We start from the raw sequence: 13,154 nt of genomic DNA on the forward strand, positions 1-13,154 counted from the left end.
GGTTTGTAAGCACAACGTAGTATTTGCTATACTGCAAGCAGTAATAGCTTATCTGCAGCATTAGCGTAAATCAATCCATTTATGATACTGGCTTCCTTATGAACTTCGGTACAACCTTAGCAGGTTAAATTGTTGTAGCATCTGTAGCTTGGTACTTTAAAGAAGAAGCAAGAGAGATTAATTATGATGACTGCAGTATAAAGCAAAAAATGTACTGTTACACTGTAAAAGCCTTGGAGGGTCAGGAGAGGAGCTTAGTTTCAAAACAGCAGAGCAGATTGTATGGAGAGGTACTCTGAGGTCTGCCATTCCTCAGATGGGTGACGAGTCACCATCCATGAACTCTGTTAGCCTCAGGCTACACCTATCTTTTTGCTCTGTGGGTCTTTCAAATTGTTTACCAGTGGCTCTTGACCTCTGTTCTTCTAGCCCTGGCCAAACATGGCTAACACCCCCAGCCAGGCTGGAGTTGCATCTCTGAGGCCACTACAATGCCCTGCTGTCCCTAAAGTATTTGCCCAAGGTTGCATTCATCTACTGCATTTCTCCCTGCTTCCTTTTTCTGTACCCCCTCTTAAATAATTACAGTCATACAGGAAAAACTGAGAGAATGCTGTGCTTGTTATTAGTCAAGTTACATGCAGTATCTTATCCCTTTTTCGCTTGTTTCTGAGAGGAAAATCTTGATTTTGAAATGCTGGGAATAATTTGACAACAGATGAGGCTTGACATCCACAACAAAGCCACGCAGTGCTGATCTCCACCCAGCTCCTTGCACAAGGGTGCTGTACCAGCAGAGTATGTGGGCACATAAGCAGATCTGGAGCCTGCACTTGTGGGTGCTGATGGAACCAACAGGTTGGGCAGTTGCAAATTGAGCAGGTTGTGGATCATGGTAAGAAACGTGCACCTTCTATCAGCACTTCTTGCTGATTTACTGATTTTTTTGTTTTCCTATCAGCACCATCGACACGTTGTCCTTGTTCACTGTTCACTGAAAACCATTCTAACAAATTAATGAGTAGCCAGGTTGTAAAATTAGGGAATCAAAGAAGCAGTTACAGCCACAGTTAGACGGTGTATGTTTCTTGGGCAGCTTGTCCAACAGTCTGCTTTATTGTATCAGCTGGGCTCTTGTGTGTGTCACCAAAGTAAGTCAGCAAAGCCTTCATGTTCTCACTGCATCCCTGCCCCTATGAATTCAAGAGTCACTCTCCCATTTTCTCTTTGCTTCTACACTGCCAGGGAGTGCAGTGAGTTTGGAGGGCAGCCTCCTAGGTAGGTGTAAAGAAGGGACAACTTCCAGCCAGGACTTTTGCTTTCTTTCTGTGATGTTAAGGGCAACCATAGGTGGAATTTGAAAAGGGTGGGGAGAAGCAGGATGAAGGAATCCAGAAGACAGAAGCACTGTAAGGGTGAGGTTTCAGCAGATGGGTGGTTTATTTTTGTTCTAGCGCTTTGGCTGGTTAGGGGGTGGGACTTCAAGCTTGATGAAAAGATCAGAGCAGGGCACTTGCAGGAGCACTTCACAAGACTGGCTTTCAGTGTATTGGACCGGACTTGTGGTATCAGCAACCTGACTACTTTGCAGCTGACTCAATTCTTGGTGCACAGTGGTGGCAAGATTTGAAACAGACACACCAGTCAACATGAGCACAGCAGGCAAAGTAAGCAGAATTTTATATTAGAAATGTTTATTTGCTGCAGCTGAGTAATGCATTTTTAATGCAATTTATTTGCAGGGACACCATAAATCCTGGTAGCAACATAAGGTAACAATACCAGAATAAGAATAACCTCACCCTAGGGTTATCAATCTATTTTTAATCTTTGATTGGACAATTTAAAATATGACACAATGTAGTATGTGTTCAGATCAATGTATACTTATTATCTGTATCAGTTTCTGTTCTGAGATCCCACAGAGGTTTAAACTATGTTTAGCTTCCTTATAGTGCGTATCAGTTTGCTTTCTAAAAAAAGGACATAGTTGATACTGTGTTAAATTTCAGGGTGTAATGGTGCGGATGTTAGGACAGTCATTAAATCTGAAAACCCACATAAGTCTGGAGCTTAAGTTAATGAAGACAAAGTATCACATGCAATGCAGTTCTGAGATGGGACTGAAATTAACATTTACAACTTTGCTACAAAGTGACTGATGAGAGATGTAGGGTAATCTCACTGCTGAAGGCAGTATGTGTTACTTCTTGCACTCCCTATGAGATGCTAGCACACACCAGAGAAATGCAAGAGAGGTTGATGGACAGGAGCCCAGAGATGGAAAATAACTGAAGGCAAGTACCTTGCTGGAATGTGCCTTAAGAAAGTATCAGGACTGTTTGCTGTTACTGCCCACTCTCTTCACTATTCTAAAACCAAGAAAGAGGAAAAAAAAATGCTCTCTTTTTAACTCTGAAATACTGCAAGTGGAAAATTAACTGTGATTCACTTGCAGGTAAATTCACTGAGTTCAGTCCTCGACCCAGCCTTGGACTGAGCATGGCAAACAGTGTGTTGTGATGGAACTCAACTGCTTTGTTTTCACTGTGTTTATCTTGGAGTAATATGTGAGTTCTGCGCTGTTTACGTGACCAAGCAGCATAATCGTAATGCTTTGTAAAAGGGCATGTTCCTACACATACCCTCCCCTTGCTGCAAGAACTTGCAAGGCTGCTAGAACACACGAGCAGAAAAAACCCATCACTCCAGCTAGCACTTGCATTAATAGATGAAGCAGGTGAGTGTGCTGGTGGTGCATCTGCTGGATCATGTTATAGTGAGTAAAAGTTCACAGCAACTCAACCATCAAAACAATTAATAGTTAACCAATATCTAATTGTAGAAGAAATTTGTTTGTCCTCAACAATCCACAGTTCTTGGCTACCTCTGTTCTTACTAACACTACACATGCTTTGCATGTGCAAGTTGGGACATCATTCTTGTGCTTTGTGGGTATGATCTAATTACATTAGCCTGCTTTTATTTTTTTAAAGTACGTTTCCTAGAAAATGTGATCTTTGGCTTCACTTGTGAACTTTTTAGTAATCACACTTGTATTTGACACATGAAACATTAAATTTAGTGCAAACCCCTCCTGAGTCTGTCTTCTTCAAAGCATTGTGCTCATTCCCATTTTGAGTCTGGCTGCTGAAAATGCACTATTTTCTTTCATATGTTTAGTATTTCTTAGTAATTAGTTTCTTGGTTACCAGTTGACTTTTTGTTGATAATTAGACATTATTTCTAATTCTCATTCAAAAGCTTTGATACCAAAAAGTTGCTTATTTCCCCCCACCCCCCAAAGAACTTTGCAGCATAGTGGTAAGTTGTCCCAGTCCCAGAGTCCCAGTCACACAGGATACTCATGCATGGGTACTTTTCCATTTACCTCTCAAGATAATGAAAACTGAAAGTTTTCAGTCACTAGGACTTTGAATGGAGTGACTGAGGACTTCATAGAGTGTCACCCATAAGGGTGACATGGAAAGTCATACTACAGGACCTGGAGTTATTTAAAGCTCTGGGATGGGCAGAGACCACAAAGGAAGAACAGGAATTAATAGGCAGATAGAGAGGTTCCGCTACCTTTGAATACACTAGGAGTGAGCTTGCAAGGTGGAAAGAGGGGCTACCTTCTGTCTGAGCACCTGGGATGAGGAGTGGATGATGGTCCTCCCTCTTCTGATGCATTCTTCTCTTGGTGGCAGATGATCAGAGGAGCCCAGAGGCCCACCAGCACCTGCCAAAGCCTGTGGAGCGAATGGACAAACTTTAGCCTAGCAGACACAAAAGAAAGCTGTCCTGGGTATGGGGAGTAACCTCCCTACCCCTCTGGTTAAATACCTCTTTTGAGAAGCAACGTACCTTAGGTGGATCATCTTGCACAAAAGGACTGTGCATAGTGCTGTGTCATTTTACATAGGTCTCTGCTCTGCCATCACCTAATGGCTGAACTTGGGCTGTAATAAAACATTTATAAACCTGTATGGAGCTCTGAATTCCATTTTTTGTCAGTTGCTGACACAGGCAGTTCTAGGCAATACAGACTTTTAACACAACCTGATATATGACATAATTTAGAGTGCCATCTCTAAGAAGACACAAATATACATCAATAATCCAACACAGCAAAAATAATCCTCCAAGGAAGTTAGAAAAAGAGAAGGAGCAATGAGGCTGGATAAGGTATTCAGTTATCCTAGGAGACTGTTATGCATGTTGCTCAGAACCTTGTGTGATGGAAATATGAACAAAGTCAGATATTATTTTGGTGGGGGGAAAATGGACTTATGCTGTGCTTTGGTGTTGGCTTTCTTGTTGTGGTTTGGGATTGGGTTGTTTTTTCCTGTAGTTTTCCCTCTCCTCCCCCAAATATGAGCACAAATGTCACCTGCAGAAATGTAACAATCTGTGTGGTGATTTGCAAACGCAAGTGCCATTTCCTTTTCTTTTGCTCTGTTTGCAGGTTATTAAATGCAAAGCAGCAGTAATGTGGGAAGCCAATAAACCATTTTCTATTGAGGAAGTGGAAGTTGCCCCACCAAAAGCACATGAAGTTCGCATCAAGGTACTAAAAATAAAATTTCAAACTATTATGACTTTTTGTTTATCACAGTTATTTCTACAGATTTTTAGGATTCAGCCAGAAAACATTCACTAGGTGAGTACTTACTGTTCAGTGAGCTCCGACGGAATGTGCTTCGAGCCCTAAATTTGATCATGACGTTCTTTTTCTTTAAAAAAAAAGGTTTGTTTTTTTTTGTTTACTAAGACACCTGTGCTTCTAATAGGCTGAAAAAATTACAAGGAAAAAATCTGAATCTCCTATGGCATGGAACAATAAATTATCTGTTACTTTTTTCAATTTGTGCTAGGAAATAGCTCAGAAAGGCTGAGCTTCCTTTTTTCACTGAGTCTGCGTTACCTGCTTCCTTTCAGAAACTTTCTCAGTGCAATTCAGCAGCTGTTTTCGTTTTAGAGCAGTTTCAAGTTAGACAAGTGAGGAGAACCTTCTTTTGGGGTTGACAACAAAAGTTGTAAAGCATACTTAAATGTTTCAGAAGAAATACTGCTGTGCTACCTGCAAATGTGATATAAAATACTGTGTAGCTTACATGTTTATATATATAACATATATATATTTAAAATACAGAAATAATGGATATTTAGAATGTAGTTATGTATTATATCATTGTATAATATATATTTATAGAATATATGTGATATATTGTAATATAATCTAAATATAATATGTTTCTATGTTTATAAGTAATATATGACAGTTAATTTATATTGACATAATTATGTAATATTTCTATATTTTTTCTATTTATATATAAACATTAGGAATAATTAATTTTGTTCTGTTCTTCACATATGGTTGTATGGCTAGAACATTGGTTCTGCTAGATGATCAGTGAGACTCCCTATGGAGCTCAGTAGTGCATAGCAAACATTCACAATGGGCCTTGCTTTGTAGATTAAAGACTAATGCAAACCATGAAGATCATTAATCACATTACCAAAAGTGTTTTACTTATAGATTTATTCTGTGCATATGTGATTTTGGAGAGAAGCAAGTAACTTCTCCAAATACATGGTATCATTTCACTGCCTCATTTGACATGACATAGTTAAGCACTGAAGTATTCTTGTCTTCTTGCTAAATCAGATTGTGGCCACAGGGATCTGTCGCTCTGATGACCATGTGATAACTGGTGCACTGGTTATGCCTTTGCCAATAATTCTTGGGCATGAAGCAGCTGGTGTTGTGGAGAGTGTTGGGGAGGGAGTAACTTCAGTCAAACCAGGTATGAAACAGCACTGAACACAAACCCTGTGCTAGAGTTTCCAGACTTAAACTCCTGTTTAAGTCAGAGATGATTACATGTGTGAGTATTTGTATTGCAGAGGAAAATGTTCATAGAATCATAGAACAGTTTGGGTTGGAAGGGACCTTAAAGATCATATAGTTCCAAACCCCCTGCATTGTCAGGGCCACCTCCCACTAGGCCAAGTTGCTCAAAGCCCCATTCAACCTGGCCTTGAACACTTCCAGGGAGGATGCATCCAAGTTTCTTTGGGCAACCTGTACCTGTGTCTCACCACCCTGATAGTGACAGATTCCTTCCTAAAGTCTAACCTAAATCTCCCCTCTACCTTGTAAAAATCCCTCCCCAGCTTTCTTGTAGTCCCCCTTGTAGGTCCAACTTTGAGTTTTTTCCAGGATACCTTAAAGGAAACTGTGTGCTGTTTACATCTTTCTGTGTTCCCAATCTTGATTTATTTTCAGACTTTCTATTCCATTGCTTTTGGTTTTGGTAAAAATATCTGCAGCTTGCTTTCCACCTACATAGAACATTGATTCTTTTCTGTTGGTCCTAGGAAATCAGGTATTAGCTGCAGGTTTCTTAAACATAGTTTACACAGCTAATCTCTCTCCTAATAAGGCAAAGCAAAGAACTAGACAACAAGTCAAAGCACCTTCTTTTAATTCTCCTAACAGGTAAATAATCCATTGACTTCAGTAGACGAGTACTTAGGTCTCTGTGTTGAATTACTTAAATTTAAAAGTATCAGGGCATGACTGGGTTGCCCACAATGCTGTAGGCTTTGCTTGTGTGCAGCACCAGTGCAGTTGAGTCAGCACTGCTCACTGAGGCCTGGATAGCTCTGAGGACCCTTATCTGGCCCAGTTGCTCCTCTCAGTACACTCTCTCTGAACCTCAGTGGGTAGATAAAAAAAATCAGTGAAAGGCATTAATTTTCCAGCTGCAAGATAAGCCAGAATTTCTGTACACTTCTATGGAACTGAACAAACTCTATCGGCAGCTAAGATAGTAAGAGAAAATAAGCACTGAACAAAATTTGCATGGAAATGCTCAGTTTTACCCACTTTGTTCCAATACCTAAGGAATTCACTTTTAAAACCTCTCTTCTGCCAAGTATGGAGTGAGAATGACAAATTAATGATGAGATAAAGGTAACAGTTCATTTCAGATCACAATACTGAACACTTTCAAAACCTGTGGTTTTATGTTTATCAATAGCATTTGTTTAACATTACTTTTAGAAAAGATCTCGTTTGATTTAGTTGCCTTTATCCCATTGTTGATTTATTTGTTTCTCATTAATTGATTGAGTTGCCTTATCACATTAATTTTTCATGTTACAAATTGTGTGACTCATACACTTGAACTCCCCTATATATACACAGTTTCCTTGCAAAAAGCAGAGCACCATCAGCAGAGCCCCTTGCTCCCTGATTGGTGTGCAGTTGTCCTGGCAGAGAGCTGGTGGTGAAGAAGTGTTTGGTGGCCAGCTGGCAGCATTCAGTTGTCCCTTTCGGAAGTTTGGGGATGTGTGATTTAAGATTTTGTCTGGGTTCTCATTAACCTACTCTGATTTGATTGGTAACAAATTAAACTGATTTTCTCAAGTTGAGCCTGTTTTGCCTCTGACGGTAATTGCTGAGGGATCTCTTCCTGTACTTGTCTTGACCTATAAGCCTTTTGTTACAGTTTTTCTCCCCTGTCCAGATCAGGAAAGGAGTGATAGAGCAGCTTTGGTGGGCATCTGGTGTCCAGCCAAGGTCAACCCACCACAGAAAGACACCAGGAATATTTAAATGAGTTGTCATAACTTTGCCCTAATTATGTCCTTTGTAACAGAGAGAGATGTTTTATCTTCCAAGGGCAACAGAAGGAAATAAAAGCAGCACTGCACTCCTAGTGCACATTTGCCTAGGCATTAAATACACTTGCTTCACCTTCTTACTGGCATGCTTCTTGTTTGCCTTTTTAAATTCACTATTTGCCTTTTTAAATTCACTATAATTACTGTTTTATTTCAAGGAGACAAGGTTATTCCACTCTTTGTTCCACAGTGTGGGGAATGCAAAAGTTGCTTAAGCACCAAGGGGAATCTGTGCAGTAAAAATGAGTAAGTTTTCCTGGGTTACCTACAACCTTGATTTTATTTATGCAAAACTGATCACATTCAACAAATCTCACTTGCCATTGTTTCTGGTCATCTTTCAAACAGCCTTGGTTTAGGTTTTGGATCAATGCCTGATGGCACAACTAGATTCACTTGTAAAGGAAAAGCAATTCACCATTTTATGGGTACAAGTACCTTCACTGAATACACAGTAGTGCATGAATCTGCTGTTGCCAAAATTGATTCTGCTGCTCCTCTGGAAAAAGTCTGTCTTATTGGCTGTGGATTTTCCACTGGTTATGGGGCTGCTTTGCAGACCGCCAAGGTAAGTATTGTGGTGGGTGTTTCCCGTATCTCATGGGGTCTGTCCAGGATTGTGTGGCCTGCAAGCAGGTTGTCAGCATGGCAGCCAGGAAGTATAGACTCTGTTGAATTAGTATCTAAGAAGATAGTAATTCTTTGCCTATTTCAGTTTCGCAGTATCTAAGGTACCCAGAAGGATTCAATTAAAAATCTAGTAAAAATACCTACTACCATCTATTAAGTTTTCTCTCATAGCTTTATCACCCCTAGAAAAATGTTACAACACAGCTGATTTATTGTATTGTAACTTAAATCTAGGAATACATGGAAGCCTATATATGGAATACTCATAATTTCTAGCAATACATAAAAGTGACTTGTACAGCAGGCACTGTCTTCAGTGGAGTAACACTACAGATTGTAACACTACTGGAATATAAAGCATCATTAAAATAATGTGTCTCTAAAACCTGAAGCTAAGATGTGTAATGAAACCTGGTCTCAGAAAGGCATTTTAGGGACAATTTATCTTAGTCATTTGTAGCATTATAACAGTATAGCTGGCTACTGCAGTAATAGGTAATCATGTATATTCCTTCTCAGCAGGTACTCTCTAATTTACAGGAAGTGGCTTAATTGAAAACATGTTGATAATAAGAAAATGCATTTTACTTTACCTAGACTGTAGAAGCATGCCATGTTTATGTGGTTATTATAGGTGGAACCAGGCTCTACCTGTGCCATCTTTGGCCTTGGAGGAGTTGGCCTCTCTGTTGTCATGGGCTGCAAGGCAGCTGGAGCTTCCCGCATCATTGCTGTTGATATCAATAGTGACAAGTTTGCCAAGGCCAAGGAGCTGGGAGCCACCGACTGTATCAACCCTAAAGATTTCCAGAAGCCCATCCAGGAAGTGATCACTGAGATGACTGGCCATGGTGTGGACTACTCCTTTGAGGTCATCGGCCGTACTGAAACCATGGTATGAAACCAAAAGATGTGCTCAGATGAGATGTTAGCTTGTTAGTTCTTTTTGCTAACCCACTAAGCACCAAGGGTAAGGAGCTGAGAGCCGCTGGCTAAGTGCCAAGCTAACTTCAAGCCTGTTTAGTCCAGCTAACTGCCACTGAGATAGAAGTAGGAACAGAAGCAGGCTTAAAAACTTAGGAAAGGGAACTTAATGGTCTACTAGCCTAACCAGGGTGGCTAAATTTCACATAGCCCACTATCTGCTTTCCAACAGTGGCTTATCACTAATGACTAAGACAAAAGGGGTAAGAGAAAAAAGGTAGGACATACCTAACCCATGACAGGAGGTACAATGGTGAGAGCAGATACAATGGAAATTGTTTGATGTAGTTTCAGTTACAAAAAATGAATTGCAAATGGAGCCCTGAGAGGAGGAGAAAGCATTCAAACTTTGGTGCCTCAGTGGCAAATCTTGCATGATCCTGGGGTATCCCTCTGTTTCCAATGCAGACTGCAGCCTTGGCCTGTTGCGAATACAACTATGGTGTCAGTGTGATTGTGGGAGTGCCTCCGGCAGCACAAAATATCACTCTTGACCCCATGCTCCTCTTCACTGGTCGCACCTGGAAAGGGTCTGTCTTTGGAGGTAAGGACTTGGAAACGTGATTGAACTGGCTTGGGAAACTTGTAAATCTTCTTTAATAAATGGGATATATCTAAATTAATTGCTTAGGTTGTTCTATTGATAGCTATTTTGCTGACAAAGAAGCACAAAGGGAACTAATTCTGGGAACTGTTAGTTAAAGGAGAGAGAAAAATAGAGGGGGGGGAAACTGGGAGAGAAGTAGAGGAAAGGAAAGGTGGGGATTTTGTGGGTTGTGTGGTTGCGATTTTTTCCTTTCCCCGCCTCCCCCCTCCCCCCGAGTACATGGTTGGATTTGGTGATCTTGGAGGTCTTTTCCAACTGTGATGATTTTGTGATTCTGTGAACCCCCCTGCATTGAGCAGTGACCTCTTTAACTAGATCAGGTTGCTCAGAAGCCTATCAAGCCTGACCTTGAATGTCTCCAGAGCCTCCACCACCTCTTTGGGCAACCTGTTCCAGTGTTTCACCAGGAGAAAAAAGAACATTTCAAACATGAGAGAAAAGAATGGGAAAGAGAAAGAGAAAATAAGGAAAAGGAGACAAGAGGAAGAGATATAGCATCAGGACCCTAAAGTACATCAGGTTCCACATGGGTCAGATCCCAGCTCAGCCCCTTTTGTCAGCTGCTGTCAGTCCCTTCCAGTTCTTTCTCTTTTCTGAGCTCTCCCAGCAAAGTCCCACACTCAGCAACCACTAGCTCACTCAACACAAAGCTGAAGGCCACAGAAAACTTGCTTCCAACAACAGGTTTTCTCACTTACAACCAGTTCCTCAGATGTATTCAACAGACACCTGAATACAACAGCAGAGACAAATCCGGGTCCTCGGGAAAGGCATCCCACTATTTGAGACAGCTTTATCTAGTACTGCTTGTTAAGAAAAAAGATACACATCCCCTCCCAGTTTTGACCAGTTACCAACATGGATGTCAGGCCTCTGACTTTTGTATGATGTGTGATTTTGTGGACAAAGTATCAATAGACAAGTTGAAAAAACGTTTAATGTGGGGGAAAGTTTGGATTCTATAAAGATTCAAATTTTTACTGGTCTTCTACCAATAGAACCCCTTCTATGGGGTTTATGTAGAATAGCTGCATTTCATCCAATGTTTCCTGCTGACACTGTGTGTTACAAAGGTAAAGATGTGCTGCAACATTTCATTATGCATTTCTGCTCTAGAATGTTTATTTTAAATTGTAAGCTGCCATGAGTTTTATGTATTTTCACAAGCATTTAATGTTTCATTATCCATTGTCTGTGGGGTTTTTCAGGCTGGAAGAGCAAAGATTCAGTTCCTAAACTCGTTGCTGACTACATGAAGAAAAAATTTGTTCTGGATCCATTAATAACCCACACACTTCCTTTCATTAAAATCAATGAAGGATTTGATCTGCTAAGGACAGGGAAGAGGTAAATGCTTAATTGTAAAGGTTCTATATAAATAACCTAAAGGAGCTGTGTGGTAATGCAGAGTATGACTTCATGGTAGAGAACAGGCAGCCCACTGTGCCCCTTAATCTAGCCCAGTTCATGGGTTGCAGCTGTAGTAATAAAGCCAGCAAAGCTGGCACCCTGTCTTTCCTTGCAGAGGAACTTCTCAGATTCTAGTTTGATCAAAGACTCTAGATGGCAGAGAGAGAAAAACCACACAAATGAGAAAGCCTCTGCCCACTTACCCATTGGATAAGAACACACAACCAAGGGAGCCTGGGAATGCCAAGCTGTACACTGCCAGGGGTTAGCTACATCACATTCTGACAAATGTTTTAGGATGATGAGTAGGAACACAGAAAGAGCGTGTATTTACTGGAAGAGCAACTCACCATTCCTCTTGAGAGGGAACACAATCCCAGTGCAATTAGTCCTGAAGTGCCTGAGTAGTTTACCTTGAACTTTAGAGCTTTTCAAAAAAGGAAAGTACTTGGTGCATACACACACACATATATAAACATTGCAAAGCTCTCGTGCATTCTTCAAATATTGTGAGAGTTCAGCTCAAACTCTGTTGTCATATAGTGTTGCAATCAGAAATAGTTTGCCAGAGACATTTGGCAAAGTTCACCAGATGAAAAACTGAAAATTATCCTTGGCAGAAGGAAATACATTTTTATATCTTAGCACATGTGGGGCCTACCCTTTTTGAAAGTTCCAGTTGTTTATTACTCGCACAGTCTGCAGAATTACATTAATATTTTCTTTTCTTTGTCATTTGCTTGCAGTTTCTTTAGGTATTCCTTGCTCTAGATATATAAAGCATGTAGCAGAATAATATAGCCCCTGAGGTTTGTTCTCAGGTTCTACCTATGCAGCTCACATTTCATTTTTTGACTTTTTATTTTAGATATGCTAGTTTTAGATTTAGATTTTAGTGTGAAATGTTAGTTTTAGATTTTAGTGTGAAAAATAGGGGTAAGTGGTAGGTCAGAGATGGCATCAACTTTGCTAAAATACTGACAGTCAACCTGAAGACAGAGGCATGTTGCAGCTGACCAATTTTATTAAGTGAAATACTTCCATGTTTCAGCCCAGAAAAAGCTGTCTCATTCAGAGGTTACCCTTAGAGCCATTTGCAAGTGGAAAGATGTCTAAGCCCCCCCTCTAAGGACTTCCCAGGCTATATTAATTGATTAATTGCCAGGAGCACCAGGGTTTTGTAAGTGAAAGCTTTGCAGTGTTGCATTAATTTTGTTCTCTGCATCTGCAGCAAGGTTTGCATATCTGCTCTGCCATTTTGCTGCAAGCTGGGGCTCAGGGAGGACAGTGACAGAGTACCCTGGTTGACAGCAATAGCCTAGATTTTCAGAGAAAATTGTTTTGCTGATGTTAGTTCAGGGGCTTTTCTAAAGGCACTAACTTGTCATTTTATATTGCAGTATTCGCAGTGTCCTGGTGCTTTAGAATTCCCAGTTATTAAGCAGCAGGAGGCTCACCACCAGTACAAACTTCATTATCCTCCAATACAACTGATACAAAATACTAATCAAGACATTTATGAAAGGTCTACCATGACCACCTTTGAATAAAAGGATCAAGCTCAAACCCCAGACTGCAGGAACAGCGTTTATAAATTATCTTTTTAATCCTTTTCCTGATTCTTGCTTTAAATCCTCTGTATCATGCACAATTTTCTTTTAATAGCTAGTTCTGAATTACAGGACTTACTACTGTCATGGGTGTTAGGAAAGCTTAGGATTTTTTAAAACAGCTTTTAACATGCAATCTTTTAATAAAAGAAAAATTAAGGAAACTGTTTCTTTGAGCCTTCATAACACTGCAAGCTTAACAGATTTGAGCATGC

The 13,154-nt window shown here is 40.3% G+C and overlaps 1 protein-coding gene across 4 annotated transcripts; it reads left to right on the forward strand.

The window, feature by feature from the left end:
* Window positions 1–1,502: 1,502 nt before the first annotated feature.
* LOC127384595 (alcohol dehydrogenase 1) lies at window positions 1,503–13,103 on the forward strand. 4 transcript variants are annotated; one of them, XM_051619250.1, is made up of 10 exons: window positions 1,504–1,667; window positions 2,459–2,570; window positions 4,469–4,570; window positions 5,675–5,813; window positions 7,857–7,944; window positions 8,047–8,266; window positions 8,963–9,223; window positions 9,721–9,856; window positions 11,128–11,266; window positions 12,730–13,103. In XM_051619250.1, exons 3-10 carry the CDS (start codon window positions 4,493–4,495, stop codon window positions 12,752–12,754), a joined length of 1,086 nt encoding a protein of 361 aa, XP_051475210.1. In that variant the 5' UTR covers window positions 1,504–1,667; window positions 2,459–2,570; window positions 4,469–4,492; the 3' UTR covers window positions 12,755–13,103. The 4 variants fall into 4 exon arrangements, with proteins under 4 accessions (XP_051475208.1, XP_051475210.1, XP_051475209.1 ...); XM_051619248.1 differs by lacking the exon at window positions 2,459–2,570 and having other exon boundaries at window positions 1,503–1,667; XM_051619249.1 differs by lacking the exons at window positions 1,504–1,667; window positions 2,459–2,570 and adding an exon at window positions 2,600–2,740.
* Window positions 13,104–13,154: the final 51 nt, after the last annotated feature.

The sequence above is a fragment of the Apus apus genome, chromosome 4, assembly GCF_020740795.1.
Source record: "Apus apus isolate bApuApu2 chromosome 4, bApuApu2.pri.cur, whole genome shotgun sequence".
NCBI classification, from domain to species: domain Eukaryota; kingdom Metazoa; phylum Chordata; class Aves; order Apodiformes; family Apodidae; genus Apus; species Apus apus.